The sequence below is a fragment of the Cricetulus griseus genome, chromosome 6, assembly GCF_003668045.3.
Source record: "Cricetulus griseus strain 17A/GY chromosome 6, alternate assembly CriGri-PICRH-1.0, whole genome shotgun sequence".
Taxonomy (NCBI): domain Eukaryota; kingdom Metazoa; phylum Chordata; class Mammalia; order Rodentia; family Cricetidae; genus Cricetulus; species Cricetulus griseus.
In genome coordinates, this window is record NC_048599.1 from 153,441,441 (window position 1) to 153,461,953 (window position 20,513).

A 20,513-nucleotide genomic window follows, 5' to 3' on the forward strand; every position below is an offset into this window, starting at 1 on the left:
CTCTGCCATCCACATACATGCTTTGGCATGTGGGTGACACATGTATGCATACATGCATAAGTAATAAAAATGGAAAATGATGGGGGGCGGAGGGGGGGCAGGTGGAGGCAGACAGATCTCCGTGAGTTCCAGGACAGCCAGCTAGGCAGGACTACACAGAGAAACCCTATCTCAAAAAAACCAAAATAAATAAATAAATGGGAAAAACAGCAAAAACAAACAAACAAACCAAACCAAACCAAAGAACCCAGCAGAGACATAAAGGGGCACCAGTAACTTGGAGCTGCTGTCACCAGTATTTTGGAGTCAGCTGACAGGATCAGAACTCCAGGCCTATGGTCAGAGCAGCTCATAAAAGTTTGTTTTAAAAAAAAATGCAGCAGGCATGACATTTGAAATTATGTGTACATGGTCATGAGGCTGAAAGTCCAGCAAGTGGCACCATCTGTTCCTAGGTACGTGGCAATAAAATGTTCCTCACCCACGTACCGTATCCAGTAGGCAGGGGTAGAGCCAACTTTGCAGGCGGGAGGCTCTGAGGTCCAGCACCAAAAAATAAAATCCACCAAACTTCTAGAAGGCAGAGATTTGAGAGGATAACCTGTGGCCATTGGCGGAGGCGGGGTGTGCTGCAGGCAGAAGGAGCAGCTCGGCAAAGGTGCTGAGGCAGGAGTAATTCCCGTACCTACAAACACCAGTGAGGCTGGGTGGGCGGAGGCTTTGAGAAAGCAAGCCAGAAGATCAGAGAAGGAGATGGCCCCACATGAGGCTGAAGCAGAAGGATCACCAGTTCAAGGCCAGCCGGGTTTACAGAATAAGTTCATGTGAACCTGTGCAACTTGATAGCCCAGGCTCAAAATAAAACAGTAAAAGGAGGGTTTAGGATGTGGTTCAGGGTGAAGCACCTGCCTGGAATCCCCAGTGAGGAGCTGGGGCGGGCTCACTGGTAAAGCCCCTGCCTAGTAATAATCTTGTTTCTGGGTTCCATCCCCAGTCGCCCCAAGGAGGTGGTGATATGGTCCCAATTGCTCGGCTGTATGAGAAACAGCATTTTTTTCTCGGCTAGCTTGGACAATACCGAGGAAGAAAGGAAAGAAGAAACTATCAGAGCTAGATTTGACTAGGGCCCCAAGCAGGGAAGCTGCAGAGCCCAGGACACCACAGAAAAGACAACCTCCGGGCTCTCGTTTAAAAACAGGCCCGTGCTGCCACCGTGTGGCCATGTGATGATTCGCAGACGACACTTCACAAAGTTCTTGGCTAGGAAGTGATGTGAGGGTACCAGAGTGGGGGTGACAAAAAGAGGTGAGTGGTCAGGGCTTTGAAGGGAAAATGAGGTTTGGTTGAGGAGAAGGTTTATTGTAGATACGAGGAAGAATTTAGTCAGAGGCACCTGAACGGATCCAGACTGAACCGGGACTTGAGTTGGGGGATGGGCAAGAGAAGGGAGAGGCAGGCAGGAGAGAGCCAAGGACAGAGACCAGAGACTGCAGAGCCAAAGGGCTGAGGTCATGCAGGAATCGGAGAACCTGGGCGAAGGGGAGGGGAGGGAGAGGAGGGAGGGGAGGGAGGGGAGGGAGAGGGAGAGGGGAGGGGAGGGGAGGGGAGGGGAGGGGAGGGGAACAGGCTTTCCTGGGGTATGCACGCGGGTTTTGAAATTGAGATGTTTTGGGAAATGGATGATGGGGGAGGCTCTTGGCAAAGGTGAGAGGGACAGTCTGTAACATATTTTGGAGGTTGATATGGAAAGACTGGGAGAACTTGGCTTTGGTTCCCATCTTATACCGCCCAGAAAACCCTGCCTAGGGGGTTGGTGCCACCCACAGTGTTATGTTTTTGAAGAAAAAGAAGAAAGAGGTGGATGATGAGGCATACTAACCAGTTTATTATATGGCCCGGCAGAGTAGAGGGAGTAAGAAAGAAGAGGAACAGGGGTAATGGCTGACCATCATGGCCGGTCACCATAGAGAGGCAGAGAGAGCGTGTAGGTGGGAGAAGAGAGAGACAGAGCGAAGCAGAGAAGCAGAGAGAGAGAGAGAGAGAGAGAGAGAGAGAGAGAGAGAGAGAGAGAGAGAGAAGTTGGGACTTTTAAAGGGAAGGCTGCATGCGCACTGAGGTTGCATGCATGCCCAGAGTCCTCAGCAGGCCGTAATGCGTGGCGGGTGACGTGGTGATGATGTAGCACGTTTTCCTGTGAGTGCCCTGACTGTTGTCAGGGGGCAGGGTCTGTCTTTTAAAGAGATATTGCCGATCAGTATTAAAGCCTGAACCTTTCACACAGGCCACCAAATTCCCTTATAATCAAGACAATCTCCACCCCCCAGCAAGATCACCAGTCAACTTGATCTTGATCTCATGAAGACTCTCTTCCCAGCTGGTACTAACTTGTGCCAAGCTCTCATTTAAAACTGACCATCAGGGCTGGAGAGATGGCTCAGAGGCTAAGAGCACTGACTGCTCTTCAGGAGGTCCTGAGTTCAATTCCCAGCAACCACATGGTGGCTCACAACCATCTGTAATGAGATCTGGTGCCCTCTCTGGTGTGCAGATATACATGGAAGCAGAATGTTGTATACATAATAAATAAATAAAATCTTTTTAAAAAATGAAGATGTCTAGGCGATATTGTGAAAAGTTCTCTAAGATGTATTATTAAGTAAAGCAATACAGTTTAAAGAAATAAATAAAACTGACCATCAAAACTACATAGCTAACCGGGCATTGGTGGCACACGTCTTTAATCCCAGCACTCAGGAAGCAGAGGCTGGTGGATCTCTGTGAGTTCAAGGCCAGTCTGGTCTACAAGAGCTAGTTCCAGGACAGTCTCCAAAGTCACAGAGAAACCCTGTCTCGAAAAAATAAAACAACAACAACAACAACAAAACTACATAGTTGCCATAAAGTCTCAGTCCCCAACTCACTTCCTGCCATTTTTGTAACCCCACAGACAGAGCTGCATGGTACAGCCAGGGTTGTTTTGCTCGGTAACCTCCTAGTCATCCACAAAAGCCCAACCTTGTTCACCTTGCTGGCACCTGTTGTAAGCCAGGCAAGCCTGGCCCTGCCCCTTGGGAATCCGGCACAGCCAATCACCCCTCTGTGCATGACAGGCAGTACCCTGACCAGCCTATGACTACCTCATCGCTATGTAGTCTGCATGCAGGTGCAAAGAGGTAAACTCTGCCCACTTCCACCCTCTCTTTCCTGCTGTTCCTCTGAAGGGGGCAGCCAGGACTCTCTCTCTCTCTCTCCCTACTTCCCTCCCTACCTCCCCCTCCCCTCTTTCTCTTCTCTCCCCCTCTCCCTTCCCTTTCTCCACTCCATTCCCTTTTCCACCAATTAAACTTCTTAAGCTCTGTCTGCCTTGACCACCATGGGATCTGCTTCGGTACCACCTGGCACCATATTATAACAGTATCCACTTAAGATGCTGATATACAGGTCATGGTTAGATGCTTGGAGCCCTTGTGTAGCTCCGAGGTCACTAGGAAATGTCATTTTACAAGGGACTGTCCCAGAGGCCTCCCCAGAGTTTCTAATAGTTCCACTGATGAGTTCCTTCTGGACCAGAGATTTGAGGCGGGCAGGGGCGCTGGGGTCACCTCCCTGCCTTGCCCTGCCCCCAACCTAGTGCATGCTCAGGTAACTGTCCTTGAAGACCTGAGCCTACCTAGGCTTTTGATGTAGCTTTCCTTTTCTTTCTTGTTTATTTTTATTTATTTAGTTTTTGACAGGGTCTTACTCCGGTGGTCCTGAAATTCACTATGTAGACCAAGCTGGCCTCATTCAGCCAACCTCTGCCTCCTGAGTGCTGGGATTAAAGGCATGTACCATCAATGCCCCGCTTGATGTAGCATTTCTAAGGAAAACAAAGTTCAGTCTTCAGAATCTCCCTCTCCCTCTCCCCTTTCTATCTCTGTGGTGGCTAAAGTTATGTTTTAAGTTTAAATTACTGTGCATAAGACATCTATAAAATGCCGGGCGTTGGTGGCGCACGCCTTTAATCCCAGCACTTGGGAGGCAGAAGCAGGTGGATCTCTGTGAGTTCGAGGCCAGCATGGTCTCCAGAGTGAGTGCCAGGATAGGCTTCAAAGCTACACAGAGAAACCTGTCTCAAAAAACCAAGAGAGAGAGAGAGAGAGAGAGAGAGAGAGAGAGAGAGAGAGAGAGAAAGAAAGAGAGATCTATAAAATAAAAAACACCCTTCTAACCTATAAGTCCCATTTGCCCAAGGATAGATAACTTCGTGGAAAGCTGGGGGCTGTTGTTCATGTGTTTTCAATTCTGTAAACAAGCATGATTGCACCAATTTCACAGGATGTGCTTGATCACATGTAGGTGGGAGGTACTTGGTCAGGAAGTATGTCAGGATATATGCTTGCCCCTGATTGGCTGAAGATAGAAAGTGCATAGCCGGGCTGGAGAGATGGCTCAGAGGTTAAGAGCACTGGCTGCTCTTCCAGAGGTCCTGAGTTCAATTCCTAGCAACTGAAGGGACCAGCTCCCCATTTCGGCAGCCATAACAGCAGAACATGTCCTTGTTTGACCTTGCCTTGGTCACTAACAGGTAAGATGCCTGCCTCGTGGCAAGGAACCAATCAGAAGTTAGCTGGTGGTGCTATGCTTTATGGCTCTGGGTGTGCTTTTCGGACAAATGCACAGCAATGACTCGAAGAGCATAGCAACCACCCTGGGAGGGCCTAAGGGCCATAACAACCAATTGGCCAATCAATACAGGGCAAGCCCTCCAAGCCTGGAGGCACATCAATCCTGAGCCGGTGCGTACCCCTAGACTCTCCCCTTATGCTGCTCTATAAGATCTCTATGCAGTGGCTTCGAGGGGTCTTTCCTACCCATCCGCCATGGTGGAAGGATGAAAGACCGGAGCTAACATGGCATTAGCTCTTTAAACAACAATAAAACCTCATGCTGTTTGCATCAAGCTTTCGAATCCGCTTGGTGATTGGGGTGACCGCGGTCCTGGGCTGAGATCCTGGAGGCCTGAGCTTCTGGGGGTCTTACACAACCACATGGTGGCTCACAGCCATCTATAATGAGATCTGGTGCCCTCTTCTGGTGGGCAGGTATACCTACAGGCAGAACACTATACATAATAAATCTTAAAAACAAAACATGTTAAAAAAAAAGTGCATAGCCTTGTGTAATTTGTGGCCATACTCTGGGGATCATGAATATGGACCTGGCTAATGTTCTGGCCAGTATTTAATAAGGCTTGCTTCAAATCTGACTCAAAAATTGTGATAGTGGTCTTATTCTCACCATGTGGGATTAATATCTCTCCCTATCTCTCCCCTCACTATTGTTTGTGGTACTGAGGAATGAGCCTAAGCTCTTGTGCAACCCCTCACTGGTGGATTTGAGGCAGGTGTTCTAGGGCCAAGCCCATGCCTCCAATATTCTTTTTTTTAAAACATCTTATTAATACAGAATTTATTTATTTGTCTTCTGTCAAACTCTGAGTCAAGCACTTTCCCCAGACTTCCTGGGGAGGTACAGGAAAAGGAACATACAGGGCAGACGGGACACAAAAGAACTATGGGAGATGGAAGTGGAGACAGCTGCTTCACATGGCAAAGAGGATGAGAAAGGGCACCATTAGGCAAAAGAGCCCCATGGCCTCTGAGAGGGCAAAGCCCAGAATCGCGTAGGAAAAGAGCTGTTGCTTCAGAGAAGGGTTTCTGGCATAACCAATGATGAGCCTCCCCAAAACACTCCCAATCCCAGCCCCAGAGCCAGCCACCCCAACTGTAGCAGCCCCAGCCCCAATGAACTTGGTGGCTGTGTTGATGTCTCTGGAAATGACGCTGGCTTGGAAGCTGCGGCTAGGGATGAGTGAGGTCGGAGGCCGAGGGGCTGCCACGCTGCTGAGGCCTCATCCATCCACGTCTGTTGTCGATTCAACTCCACTGCAGACAGGGGACGACTCAGCTGCTGAGAGGTGCTCCTGATCAAGGAGCGGGTAGACATGAACTTGGAGCAGGCATACATTTTCCGGGGTGAGGGGTCAAGGCAGGAGAGCTGCTCCCGGCATAGAGAAGACAGAGAGGGCTTCTTTTTTTTTTTTAAGATTTTATTTATTTATTATGTATACAACATTCTGCTTCCATGTATATCCGCACACCAGAAGAGGGCACCAGATCTCATTATAGATGGCTGTGAGCCACCGTGTGGTTGCTGGGAATTGAACTCAGGACCTCTGGAAGAGCAGTTGGTGCTCTTAACCTCTGAGCCATCTCTCCGTCCCCTTTAATTAATATTTTAATAGTTATCTATTTAATGTTATGTGTATGAGTGTTTGCTTGCATGTGTGTATGCACAATATGTACTAGGTTCCCTTGGAGGCCAGAAAAGGGAATTGGATCCCCTGGAACTAGAGTTAATAGAGGCTGAGAGCTGTTGTGTGGGTGCTGAGAAGCAAATCCAGTTCTCTGAGTCAGGTCCAAAGGAAACTACATTTTCCCAAATTCTGATACTTAGACAGAAGCCCAGCTCTTCCCGCATCACTGGCTGAAAGGACAAATGGCTGTGTGTGGTGCCTGTGAGCAAAACGAAGTGGATGCTGTGGTCTCCTGGCTCCCTGGTGTCACCAGTGCCTATGCACCAGTAAAGAGTCTATGCGGGTATCTCAGCTCCTGCCCTCCCCCCAAACTTCTCCCCGTTCAGGGGTATCCATCCCCACAGCTGCTCGTTTCTCCTCGTAACCCTACTATTTCAGCTATGAGCTTCTTGGTCCTCTTTTGCCCTTGCTCTCTGTCTTCATCCCCCCACACCTCCACTCTGCTCCTGCTTCTCTCCTGGCCAGGCCCTGTCTGCTGACCATGCTCTAGACTCTTCCAGACACCTCTGACTGTTGTCTCTCTCATATCCACAATACAAACTTCCTGTTTAGCCTTACCTTGAGTGGTCATGTTATCAGTTCATGGACATTGGAAGAGCCACAGATTCTTAACTGTTGAGCCATCTGTCCAGACATTTATTATTTCATCTTTTAAATTTGATTTTGATTTTTTTTTGAGACAGTCTTAATATGTAGCCCTAGCTGTCCTGGAACTTGATATGTATACCAGGCTGGCCTTGAACTCAGAGAGATCCTCCTGTCTCTATTTCCAAATGCTGGCATTAAAGGCATGTATTACTATGCTTGACTCTTCTCAGTAAGTTGTAGCCAAGGCTAACCTTGAACTTGCCATCCTCCTGCCTCAGCCTCTCAAGCAACTTGGGATGACAGGGATGCATCCTTAAGCCTGAATAGCCCCCCTTCTCTTAATCCTCTCTTTTTCCTTCTCCTTTCTCTTTGCCACAATTTTTCATTTTTCTTTCTTTCCTCACACAGAGGATTTGAACTCATGATTCTACTGCCTCAGCCTTCCAGTTACTAGAATTACAAGCATTTGCCTCCAAGTTCAATTTTCTTTTGAGACAGTTCTCATGTAGCCTAGGCTGACCTCAAATTTAGCCAAAGATGACCTTGAACTCCCGATCCTCTTGCCTCTGCCCTCCCAGTTGTTGGATTACAGGTGTGTACCACTGCTAGGCAGCTCTCTTGTGTATGTTCATATGGAGGCTGTGACAGGTGCCTCCCTCTTCACCTTGGTTTTTGAGAGAGGGTCCCTCACTAAACCTAGAGCTCACTGATTGGCTAGATTGGCTGGCCAGCAAGCCACTGCCCCTCCCTCCCTCCTCCACTCTGGGATCTATCTGAATTCCCCTGCACCAGGACTACCATACACAGCTCCGCAGCCCAGTTCTCAGGGGGTGACCCCAACCATAACATTATCTTGTTGCTACATCATAACTGTAATTTTGCTACTAGCGTGAATCATAACATAATTTTTCCATATGTAGGATATTTGATATGCAGCTCCCAAAGGGATTGTGACCCACAGATTGACAAACTAGTACCTAAGGCGAGAGCATCACTTGAGCTTAGTAACATTATGAGACCGTGTTTCAAAAGAAAAAGAAGGCTCATCAGGTAAAGACACTTGCCACCAAGTCGGTGGGCCCGTGTTTGATCCCCCTTTTTTCCGTTTTTTTCAAGACAGGGTTTCTCTGTGGCTTTGGAGGCTGTCCTGGAACTAGAGCTCTTGTAGATCAGGCTGGTCTCGAACTCACATAGATCCTCTTGCCTCTGTCTCCTGAGTGCTGGGATTAAAGGCATGCACCACCACCGCCCGGCTTGATCCTTTTTCATTCCTGAGACCCACCTTGTGGAAGACGAGAACTGACTCCTGCAAGTTGTCCTCTGACCTCTGAATTCATACTGTGGGATGAGAGAACACACACAAATATTAATTTATTAAAATGTAAAATGAAAGAGCAGCCCCTCCCCCAAAGAAAAACAAACAAAACCAAGAACAGAAAAGTAGGCATCCCGAGAGGCTGGCAGAGCCACCCACAAAGGACAGCACATCTCTATCGTAACTGGACGTCCCTTCCATACCCCTCACAAACCATTTCTGTCCCTTCCTTCCTCTTGCTCAAGAAAAGTGTGTGGTTAATGAGTCTCAGAAAAGTGAACTGAAAGTCAAAAGTAAAAGCCGTAGAGGCGGCAGGAAAGGGGTGGTGTTGGGTCTGCCCTCCCCCAGTCTTCCTAAGGTGGGAGTGACTTAGGTGCTGGTCCCCTGCCACCTGCTGCTGAAGGACTTCACCCCCCCCCACACACACACACACTTCTGTGTTCCAGTAGGTAGTGGGGTGTGAACAGGGTGGAGTATCGAGAGGAAGAAAGGGGCCACAGGACATTTTGGCCTAGTCCCAGTCCCTAGAGATGTCGCCACTATGGGTGCTGCTGTGCCTGCTGTTACTGGGGAATTCAGAGCCTGCAGGAGCCACACTGATCCGGTATGGAGACCCCCACCCCAACTCCTGACAGATTCCCACCACTTGTTCTTTAAAACTAGGGCTGGCCTTGGTGCGCCAAGAATCCAAATTCTTTTTCAGGGTCCCTAGACTTCACCCCTTTTAAAATGTGTGTGTGTGTGTGTGTGTGTGTGTGTGTGTGTGTGTGTGTGTAGAGAGAGAGAGAGAGAGAGAGAGAGAGAGAGAGAGAGAGAGAGTCTGTCTTTCTGTCTGTGTGATGGTGTGTGCAGGGAAGTGAGAGGAAGACTAGGGTCTGTGAATCCACCTCAAGTTCAAGTTGTGGGGTGTGAGAGTAAGCTGCTTTTCCCCTGAGCCCTCTTAAAGACCTGGGTCCCCAACTCTCAAGCTGTAGTCTCCACGCTGAGAAATTTAGCATAATACCTCCTAATACCCAATACTTTTTTTTTTTTTTTTTTTTGGTTTTTTTCGAGACAGGGTTTCTCTGTGTAGCTTTGGAGCCTATCCTGGCAGTTGCTCTGCAGACCAGGCTGGCCTCGAACTCACAGAGATACACCTGCCTCTGCCTCCCAAGTGCAGGGATTAAAGGCATGTGCCACAAATGCCCGGCTACCCAATACTTTTTGGTTGTTTGGTTTTTGTTTGTTTGGTTTGGTTTTGTCCAGACTGGGTCTCATGTAGCCCAGGGTAGCCTCAAACTCCCTATGAGACTAAGAATGACCTTGAACTCCAGGTTCTTCTATTGCTTCCACCTCCCAAGTGCTGGAATTCCGGGGAAGGGAACCCGGGGTTTTGTGCTATGTAAGCACTCCACCCCGAGCCACATCCTTAGCCACAGCCATATATATATATATATATATATATATATATATATTATATATATATTAAGACAGGGTATCACTGTGTAGCTCTGGCAAAAATAGAACTCACATAGTGTTTTACATAAACAGGCTGGCCTTGAATTCATAGAGATCCTCCTGCCTCTGTCTCTCAAATGCTGAGATTAAAGTGATGGGCCACCACATTTTTAAGCCCAAAATACTTAATTGGCCATGGGGGGGTGGAGTGATAGTCCCAGCACTCAGGGAGGCCGAGGCAGGAAGGGAAGGTTGAGTTCAAGGGTATGAGGCACTGTCTCCAGAAACCAAATGCTGGGGATGGTCTCAGTGATGAAGTACTTGTCTAGTAGACACCAGGGCCTCCATTCAAAGCCCAGCACCTGAGGCCCAGGACTGGAGAGCCCTCCTTATCTGATAGGGATTATTTTGTGAGGAGGTTCCTTGGACCAGAGCCCTGGTAATCTGGCTTTAAGGCTCAAGTCTTCTGACTTTCCCTCCGTTACTTGGAGACCATGTCTGTGACTGAGAACTTCAATACCCCAGATTCTCAGCTTCTGAGCCTGCCTGTTCAGGGAAGCCCACTCATGGGTAGCACCCACACCTTGTCTCTGATTCTTTTTTTTTCCATAATTTATTTTTATTTTGTGTGCATTTGTGTTTTTCCTGTATGTATGTCTGTGTGAGGGTGTCAGATCTTGAAGTTACAGACACATGGTGTGAGCTGCCAAGTGAGTGCTGGGAATTGAAACTCAATCCTCTGAAGAACAGCCAGTGCTCTTAACCACTGAGCCTTCCCTCCAGCCCTCCCCCTCTTTTCTTTTCCTGCCTCCCAGCTCTTGATGGGGGCACCTTTCTAGAAAGCATTTCCTGTCTTCACATTCCAGACACCCTGGGGCCTCCTCAGGCTGAATCTTGGGTCTGGCTGGGGTGTTAGGGGTGAGCGATGGCCAGAGGGCTACCATACCTTGCTCTATTAATCTGTTTTGGGTTTTGTTTGCTTTTTAAAAAACCTATTCATTGTACTGTGGGGGTATGTGTGCATGCAGGGCACACGAGTAGAAGTCAGAGGACACCTTTCAGGAACAGGCTCTCTCCTCCTACCTAGGATTGAACTCAAGTCACCAGACCGGCAGCAGTGCCTTTGTCCTTTGTGCCATCTCATCAATCAGTGATGGTTATCTTTTCTTCCTTCCTTTCTGTCTCGTGTAGTCCAGACTAGCCATAAACTGTGTATATAGCCAAGGGTGAGCTTCTGCTTCTCCTGCCTCAACCATTACAGGTGTGCACCACCGTGCCTGATTTATGTGGGGGGGGGGCAGGGGGGGAGCCAGGACTTTCATATGCTAGGTGAGCTCTACTAAATGAGCCACAGTGCAGCCCCCTTTAACCTGATTTTTAAGCCAGTATATCACAGACTTCCAAGTCCATGCTAAGAGCTGTGGATATACACTGTTGTCCTGGAGCCAAGAACAGTGGCAACACCCAGGCCATTCCTGGACACACTCAGTCCCAACATGTTCCACCTCAGGCCAGCAAAGCAGAACCAGGAGACCTACATTTGAGCCAGCCTTTTGGTAGGGCCTTGAGAAGCCCTCAGCTCAAGGGCCAAGTTTAACAATCTTCAACCAGCTTTTGCAATGGGATCTTAAAGATCCCACCCAGTCATTTGCACAGTGGCTTTTACTGCTTAACTGCCACATAAACAAATTAGGTTTTGTTGTTATTTTGGATTTAAAAAATATTTTTGGATTTTTAAATCTGAAAACAAAATTACATGTATGAGTGTTTTGCCTAGTCTTAGGGTTTCTATTGCTGTGATAAAACACCATGCCCAAAAGAAACTTGGGGAGGAAAGCGCTTATTTCAGTTTACAGTTCTCAGGTCACATTCCATCAATGAGGGTAGTCACAGTGGAGTGATGCTGAGGCCCTGACGGAATTCTGCTTACTAGCTTTCTCTCATGGCTTGCTCAACCTTCATTCTTACACACCCCAAGACTTCATGACCGGGGAAGGCACCTCCCACAGGAGCCACATTAATCATCAATCAAGAAAATGCACCACAGGCTTGGCCACAGGCCAGTCTAGTGGGGCATTTTCTCGATTGAGTTTCCCTCTTCCAAAATAAGTCTAGTTTATGTCAGGTTGCCATAAAATTAGCCAGTACAACTGACTCCATGCCAATCTGACACACAGACACATCAGTGTTAAACCATAACCTTTTCATTCTCGTTCACCCCCCAAGATCTCATATTAATATTACTATCACAAGATAAAATGTTCTAACTTTTAAAAGTCCCACAGTCTTTAAAAATTCCAACTCTTTAAAAGATCAGTCTTCAGCCGGGCAGTGGTGGTGCACACCTTTAATCCTGGCACTCAGGAGGCAGAGGCAGATGGATCTCTATGATTTCAAGGCAAGCTTGGTCTACAGAGCAAGTTTCAGGACAGCCAGGGCTACACAGTGAAATCCTGTCTCGAAAAACAAACAAACAAACAAACAAAAAGTTCAGTCTTCTAAAAATATTCAAACTCTCCTTCAAAGTTCAAGCCTCTCTAAAATATCCATAATCTAAAAGTCCAAAGTCTCTTTAAAAGTTCAAAGTCTCAACTGCGGGCATCTGTTAAATCAAAACAAGTAAGATATTTTCTTATTCCAAGAAGGAAGATCCAGGGCATAGTCACAAAGAAAGCAAAGCAAAACCAAAGTCCAACAGTGTAACTCAGTGCCAGACATTGGAAGTCACAAGCTAGGCAACAGAGGGCTTGAACAGCACACACAGCTCATCTTCTAAGCTCCCCTGGGCTCCACTCTGAAGCTGCCCTGGTCATCCCTTGGTGGTCACCCCTTGGCACTAGCATCTCCAAAATGCTGGGTCTCTGCAACGAATAGCCTCTTTTGAGTGCTCTCTCAGGGACTCTGACCCTGCCACATGGTGCCAAGCCTCAGCTTCTCTCCATGACCCCTTCCATCCTGGGGCTTGGACTGAAACTGAGGCTCACAGAGTCTTGCCTCAGCCCCACCACTACTGCTTGCCTTCAAAACCAGTACCACCCTGGAAACTCATAGATATTGCCAAGTTTAGTTAGCAGCACAAGGTACCCCCTACCTCCCTCTGGACCACAGCTTCTATGTGTTGAGCCTGAGGAAACACTCCCAAAAGATTTCACCCCAGTGATGCTGCTCTCTTCTCTTTGTCCTTCTCCTTTTCCTCTTCTTCAGCAGGATCTCATTGTGTAGTCTTGGTTGGCCTAGAACTCTATGTAGAGTAGGCTGCCATTGAACTTACAGAGATCTATCTGACACTCAATCTCTGCTGGGATTAAAGGACTGCATCACCATGCCGGACCCTGGTCTGTTTTTAATCCCTGCTAATTTCTCAATCCCATGCAACCTGCATCAGTTGTCTCAGCAAAGCCAAGTTTTGTTTTGTTTTGCTTTTTGTTTTGTTTTGTTTTGTTTTTGTTTTGTGAGACAGGGTTTCTCTGTGGCTTTGGAGCCTATCCTGGAACTTGCTCTTGTAGACCAGGCTGGTCTCGAACTCACAGAGATCCACTTGCCTCTGCCTCCCGAGTACTAGGATTAAGCTGCAAAGCCAAGTTCTTAATTTAAAATATCACATAAGTGACCTTGACAGAGTTTTTGTTATTGTTTTGGTTTGGTTTTTTGAGACAGGGTTTCTCGGTGTAGACCTGGCTGTCCCTGACCAAGCTGTAGACCAGGCTGGCCTTGGAACTCACAGAGATCCTTCTGCTTCTGCCTCTCCAGTGCTGGGACTAAAGGCGTGCGCCGCCAACGCCCAGCGACTCAACCTGTTTTCCTATACTACCCAGGACCACCTGCCCGGGGTGGAAATTCTCATGGTGAGCTGGGACCTCCCACATCAAAAAATGCACCATTGTCTTGCCCACTGGACAATCTGGTGAGGACATTTTCTCAGTTGAGGTTCTCTTTTCCAAAATGACTCTATGTGTCAGGTTGAGAAAAAAATTAACTATTACTGAAAGGGCATGCGGGGGTGGGGTGGGGGGTGGGCAATAGCATTGGACCGTGTCTCACATGAGTGCATGTGGGTAGGTGCAGGATGTTTGCCATTATTGCAGAAACACATTTTAATTTTTAATCTTTAGTTTGATTTAAACATTGCTTTCAGCCAGGCGTTGGTGACGCACGCCTTTAGTCCCAGCACTCGGGAGGCAGAGGTAGGTGGATCTCTGTGAGTTAGAGACCAGCCTGGTCTACAAGAGCTAGTTCCAGGACAGCCTCCAAAGCCTGTCTCGGAAAAAAAAATAAAAAAAAACAAACATTGCTTTTTTTAAAGAAAGATTTTATTATGTATACAACATTCTGCTTCCATGTATATCTGCACATCAGAAGAGGGAACCAGATCTCATAACGGATGGTTTTGAGCCACCATGTGGTTGCTGGGAATTGAACTCAGGACCTCTGGAAGAGCAGTTGGTGCTCTTAACCTCTGAGCTATCTCTCCAGCCCCCAAACATTGCTTTTAGTATGATGATGCCATCAGCTGTGCAGAAAGGGCTCTGGAGAGGCGTTCACACTGCACACACCTGTAGCGTGGTCAATATTGCTGTGTGAGGGTAGAGCACTCCACATACTCCACAGCCTCCAGCTCCCAGCAGTCTCTGGAGTGATAGGCTTCTGCCTGTTTCTTGGCAACTTTCTCACCAGTAGAGGGGTCATCTCTGAGATCAGTTTGGGTCCCAAACAGCAATAAAGGAGTCTCTTGACAGTGGTGAATTATCTCAGGCACCCAAACTCCCTTCAGATGAGGTTGGTGAGACCACTGAAAACCATACTAGAAGATGTCTGTTCGTGGGTAACTCAGTGGTCATAGTCTGTCATAACCCTCTTGCCCTGCAGTATCCTAATGTCCAAGAGTATATGGCTCTCCACCAATCATAGCTGTGACTGCATAGTTGTTGAAAACAGTCGGTACATACTCCAATGGAAATTTGTTGTATAGCATATCAGGAGACATGCATCATCGGCAACAACACACGTAATTGTCTGCATTGTGGAAATAGTTTTGTATCCACTTTTAGTGTTTCAAATTAGGTGTGGACCTCAGTTTCTCTGCAGGGGCTGAGCACTGCCTGAAACTTCAGTTTTAAGGGATCTGACCTCTTCTGGCCTCTGCAGGCACCAGACATGTACACAGTGCACAGACACACATGCAGACAAAACACACACACACACACACACACACACACATATAAAATAAAAAAAATTTCAGTCTCAAAAAAATGTAAATGTATCGTCAAATCAGGGTTTCCTTTTTTGTTTCTTCTGGAAGTACAGGGGGTTGAAATTACTGCTTAATTCCTGCTAAGCTTATATATAATTTAAATACTTTATATATTTATTTTTGATATCTATGTATATATGTATATATTGGTTTTCCTTTTTGTTAGTTTTTTTTTGTTTTGTTTTGTTTTTCAAGACAGGGTTTCTCTGTATATCCTTGGCAGTTCTGGAACTTACTCTATAGACCAGGCTGGCCTCGGACTCAGAGATCCTCCTGCCTTTGTCTCTCCAGTGCCGGGGTTAAAGGCGTGCACCACCACCACCTGGCCTACATTTTTATATGCTTTTAATCATTTTTATTTTTTACTTTTGTTTTTTTGAGACAGGGTTTCTCTGTGGCTTTGGAGGCTGTCCTGGAACTAGCTCTTGTAGACCAGGCTGGTCTCTAACTCACAGAGATCCACTTACCTCTGCCTCCGGAGTGCTGGGATTAAAGGCGTGCGCCACCACCGCCCGGCTTTAATCATTATTTTTAAATTGTGTGTATGTGGAAAGCATCTGTCACACGAAGATTTCCTGAATGCATGGCTTTTTCACTGTCCAAATTCCCTCTTTCTCTAGAGTCCCTCTTCGCCGAGTTCACCCTGGACACAGGCTCTTCAGCCCACTGAATGGATGGGGACAGCCAGCAGAGCCTCCTAGGACCCCTACCGCTGGTGACAAGCCCACCTTTGTGCCTCTGTACAAGTTCATGAACGTGAGTCCCGAGCCCCATGTTTCCGTCTTCGCGGGTGGAATACCCTCCACTTCATTTATCCTGTGTTCTCTTGTGCCGCCAGACCCAGTACTTTGGAGACATTGGATTGGGAACGCCTCCTCAGAACTTCACGGTTGTCTTTGACACGGGTTCTTCCAACTTGTGGGTCCCCTCCGTGAGATGTCATTTCTTCAGTTTGCCCTGCTGTGAGCTCCCCGGGGAAGAAGGCCAAAAGGGGTGATGGGAGAAGAGGGGCTTGGCCTCAGTATTCCCTAGTCTGTCCTCACAGGTGTTCAGTGTCCCATCGCCTGAGTGACCCTATCTTATCTCCTGAATTAGGGTTTCACCGTCGTTTCAATCCCAAGGCCTCCAGCTCCTTTCGGCCCAACGGGACCAAGCTTGCCATTCAGTATGGGTCTGGGCAGCTGACCGGAATCCTGAGCCAGGATAATCTGACTGTGGGTGACTTCGGCCACACAAGACTGCAACTTAGAACCCAGGGTCTACCACCACCTGGTTCAGGGAGGGGCTTGAAGAGGCAGGCCCTCATGGGAGAGGGGGAGGGGATTCTTGAGAGGAGGTGGGATCCTAGGGAGGGATGAGGGGACAGGCATGGTCAAGAGGGTTCTCCTGAGCAAGGGGTGGAGCTCCTTAGAGTCTCCTAGGAAAGGAGGTAGGGATTCTAAAGACCTTAGCAAGAGGATGGGGTTTCTTGGGAAGGGGCGGAGTCTCTTGAGAAAGGGGGTGGGACTTCTAAAAAAGACAAGAGGCTTTCTTTGCAAATTAAGCATGGCCTCCCCAGAAGTGGCGCTTCCTGAGTGGTGGACAGAACCGTATAGTTTCTTGGGAAGGGGCGTGAGAATTCACGTAGCCCATCTAGATTCCTTCCCCAATGGCTCCAAGCGGGATCTCAGCCATACGAGGGTAATGTCTTTCTAGAAGTAACTGGTTCCACCTCAATTTACCCTTAGATCGGGGAAATCCGCGGTGTCTCTGTGACGTTTGGAGAGGCTCTGTGGGAGTCCAGCATGGTCTTTACTTTGGCTCACTTTGATGGGATCCTGGGCCTCGGTTTCCCATCTCTGGCTGTAGATGGAGTTCAGCCTCCACTGGACGCAATGGTGGAGCAGGGGCTGCTGCAGAAGCCCATCTTCTCCTTTTACCTCAACAGGTATTGGGTGAGAGTTGTTTCCATAGCCAAGAGTCCAGCCATTGCTAAATTCCTTTCCCTTAGGAGAAAGATGCCTTCCTCTAAGGTCTCCATACCTGCGTACCCTCCCACCACGGTTCACTCTAGGGGAACCAATGAACTTATTTAGCTTCCTTACATATCATAGGTGAGGAGTTACCCACAGCAGTGTGGGCACTCTTCCCCTAAAAGGCTGCCCCTGAAATGTCTCTATCCAGCAGGGATGGGGGGTTCCCTGTAGTGCCATTGGAAGAGCTTCCCCTAGTTTTCCCCAGTCTACGCACCTCTCCCAGGCCACTAGCAATTGAGGCAGAGTTGCATGGGAGGAGACAGCTGGATGTTCAGGTGAGGGTCTCATGACCCTCCTCAACCTTCCATGAGGAATGTAAACAGTCAACAAGCCCATCTGGGATGTTCTTTTTCAAGGGGGTACAGCCTAACTCCCAAGATAGTTGTTGTTTGGCTTGGTACATAGTTACAACACCAGCCTGGAGGAAATCTCCTTCAGGAAGTCCTATTACCAACACAGGAAGTTTTATGGTCCTTGAAGGAAATCAACCTCCCAACACAAGAGTTTTCACCTGCATTCAGAAAAGTGCTTACCTAATATAAAGACATGAAAAGAGCCCCACAACCTAAGTGGCAACTCAGGACAACTAATGAAACTCACCATGGGTTCACAATGCCCCAGGTCTTGAAATCAAACAGGAAATTCCATGCCCATACGACAAGTACTCCAGTTAAGGACCCTTGCATCGCCCCAAAGAGAGCTCATACTCCACTGGAGAGCCCTGCCTAGAGCTAGCATCACCCATTACTTCATATTTTAGGAGGCACAACCTTATACTCAAAATGCCCCCCTCAGTACCTCCCTACTCTTCAGGCATGGTGGTGCATTCCTGTCATCCCAACACTGGGGAGGTGGAAGCAGGAGGGAGTTCAAGGTCATTCTTATCTTGCTTCCAGTCCCCATACTGAGGACCTGTTCACACCCCTCTATCCTATTGTCTTGGTTAGGGTCACTATGCTGTGATGAAAAACTGTGACCAAAAGCAAGTTGGGGAGGGAAGGGTTTATTTGGCTTACACTTCCACATCACTGTTCATCACCAAAGAAAGTCAGGACAGGAACTCAAATGGGAGAAACCTGGAGGCAGGAGCTGATGCAGAGGCCATGGAGGGGTGCTGCTTACTGGCTTGCTCCCCATAGCTTGCTCAGCCTGCTTTCTTATAGAACCCAGGACTACCAGGCACAATCCATGGTAGGCTGTGTCCCACACCAAACACTAAAAAAACTGCCTACAGCCTGATCTCATGGAGGAATTTTGTCAGTTGAGGTTCCCTACTCTTCAGTAACTCTAGCTAGTGTCAAGTTGACATAAAACTAATAGCACACCCACCTAGAAGCCAACTGGCAGGATGTCCTTTCCTGGCCATCTCTGGGACCAACAAATGAAACACTAGCCCCTTTATTGCACTCTACCTCTGCAGAGACGCCGAAGGGTCTGATGGAGGAGAGCTGGTCCTGGGGGGCTCAGACCCAGCTCACTACATACCTCCCCTCACCTTCATTCCAGTCACCATCCCTGCCTACTGGCAGGTCCACATGGAGAGGTGAGGAGCCTGACCTTATGGGACTTGAACCAAGGGTCTGGACATCCAGGCCCTGCCTCTGATGACAGCTTCTGTTCCATCCTCCCTCACAGTGTAAATGTTGGTACAGGGCTGAGTCTTTGTGCCCAGGGCTGTGGTGTCATCCTAGACACAGGCACATCTCTAATCACAGGACCTAGTGAGGAGATCCATGCCTTGAATAAGGCTATTGGGGGACTTCCCTTCCTGGCTGGGCAGGTGAGGACCACTCCTGGTACTTACGAGTGTGCTGAGAAGGATCTTGGGGGTTTGGTGGCAGCTTTCGGGTGGGAAGCTGCTGCCTAAAGGATAAAAGCAGGTTACCAGGATGTAAATGAGGAAGGGCAGGGGGACCTGGAGGTCTGAGTGATGCATCCCTGGTGGGTGGGGTAGAGAACAGTAGAATTTGACTACTAGGAGAAACCTCCCCCAACAAGACCTTTTTACAGGATGGTCCAATAGAAGCTCTAGGGCACTGGGGACTCACCAAGGCACTTGAGCGGAGCAGGGGTCACCTGCCTTCCTTCACTGTTCCTCTTCTTCCACAGTACTTCATTCAGTGTTCCAAGACCCCAGAGCTCCCCACTGTCTCCTTCCGCCTTGGTGGAGTCTGGTTTAACCTCACAGGCCAGGACTATGTCATTAAGGTAAGATGACTGCCATAGTTACTCAGAATAACAAAACTGAGCTCCAGAAGGTAGAACTGGGGCTTGGACGTTACCAGGGCTGGGTATCCAGCACAGGAACTTTGCCTTTAGATTGGGTCTCACTGTGTAGCTTTGGCAGACTCAGAACTACTAATATAGACCAGGCTGACCTCAAACTCAGAGATCCTCCTGCCTATTTCTCAAGTGCTGGGATTAAAGCCTATGCCAGCATAACCCATCCGGAACCTTGCCTTTCTTTTCTCCCTTTCAAAGATTTTTATTTATTTTGGGTGTGTGCATTTGACTACAGCATGTGTGTAAAAGTCAGAAGACAATTTGAAGGAAACGATTTTCTCTTACTATGAGGGGGTCTGAGGATTGAACTCAGGTCCACACACTTAGCAGCAAGTACCTTTACCAGCTGGACCATTTCGAAGCTCTCCTTTCTTCCTTTTTTTTTTTTTTTTTTTAAATGGGATTTAAATATGCTCCCCAGGCTGGCCTTGAACTCCCCATCCTCCTCCCTGAGTCTCCTGAGTACTGGGATCACTGGATGGTGGCACCATGCCCAGCTAGAAACACTCCTCATTCTCTTGTGGGTGCAGAGGGGACAATCAAACCCGGATCCCAGTGACACGCAATGTCCTCCATGTTGTCATCTTGCAGATTCTTAACAGTGATGATGTTGGCCTCTGCCTATTGGGCTTCCAGGCCTTGGACATCCCGAAGCCTGCAGGACCCCTCTGGATCCTCGGAGACGTCTTTTTGGGGCCCTACGTGGCGGTCTTCGACAGAGGGGTCAAAACCGTTGGCCCGCGTGTGGGTCTGGCGCGTGCTCGGTCTCGTGCAACTGTACCAGCAGGAAGAAAGGCTGCGCAAACGCAGTTCCTCAGAGGACATTCTGGTTAGGGTACATGCACACAGGGCCACAGAGGCCGTGCTTCTTTCCAATTAAAAAAAAAAAAAAATCCACTTTCAATTGAAGGAACCCACTGTAGTCAGTTTCGGGAAGGGAAAATGGATGTCTGACTTCTGGAGTTGAGGAAAAGATGGGAGGGGAGAGAAGCATCCTATTCTGCAGTCTGCGTGCCCGCGATAGGTCTAGGGACAACAATCCCCATGAAGCCTCTGGCCCCCACTGCCCGTAGCCAAAAGCCCGTGTGCCGCGGAGCATCACGGATTTTGTAGTTCTCTCCCTGTTGGCATTCTGCCGAGGGCGGCCACAACCAGGAGTGCGGCGGGGAGGCGACAAGTCGCGGTAACAGGTGGCGGTGTGTGTGTGTGTGTGTGTGTGTGTGTGTGTGTGTGTGTGTGTGTGTGTGTGTGTGTGTGTGTGTGTGT

The 20,513-nt window shown here is 48.3% G+C and overlaps 1 protein-coding gene and 1 pseudogene across 2 annotated transcripts; one reads left to right on the top strand and one right to left on the bottom strand.

Moving 5' to 3' along the window:
* Nucleotides 1-1,232: 1,232 nt before the first annotated feature.
* On the top strand, nucleotides 1,233-20,123 carry Napsa (napsin A aspartic peptidase). Of its 2 annotated transcripts, none has more exons than XM_035446486.1 (9): nucleotides 1,233-1,305; nucleotides 15,570-15,705; nucleotides 15,788-15,911; nucleotides 16,045-16,163; nucleotides 16,677-16,876; nucleotides 18,385-18,507; nucleotides 18,600-18,744; nucleotides 19,074-19,172; nucleotides 19,839-20,123. In XM_035446486.1, exons 2-9 carry the CDS (start codon nucleotides 15,700-15,702, stop codon nucleotides 20,079-20,081), a joined length of 1,059 nt encoding a protein of 352 aa, XP_035302377.1. In that variant the 5' UTR covers nucleotides 1,233-1,305; nucleotides 15,570-15,699; the 3' UTR covers nucleotides 20,082-20,123. The 2 variants fall into 2 exon arrangements, with proteins under 2 accessions (XP_035302377.1, XP_035302376.1); XM_035446485.1 differs by lacking the exon at nucleotides 1,233-1,305 and adding an exon at nucleotides 4,512-4,567.
* Nucleotides 5,537-6,044, bottom strand: LOC100771329 (annotated as a pseudogene).
* Nucleotides 20,124-20,513: the final 390 nt, after the last annotated feature.

Bases quoted from the DNA above. Each gene is read 5' to 3' on its own strand.
- Napsa (XM_035446485.1), top strand. From the start codon at position 4,533: ATGTCCTTGTTTGACCTTGCCTTGGTCACTAACAG. The intron at 15,912-16,044 runs GTGAGCTCCCCG...CTCCTGAATTAG, and splicing joins TTTCTTCAGTTTGCCCTGCT to GGTTTCACCGTCGTTTCAAT. The intron at 18,508-18,599 runs GTGAGGAGCCTG...CCTCCCTCACAG, and splicing joins TGGCAGGTCCACATGGAGAG to TGTAAATGTTGGTACAGGGC.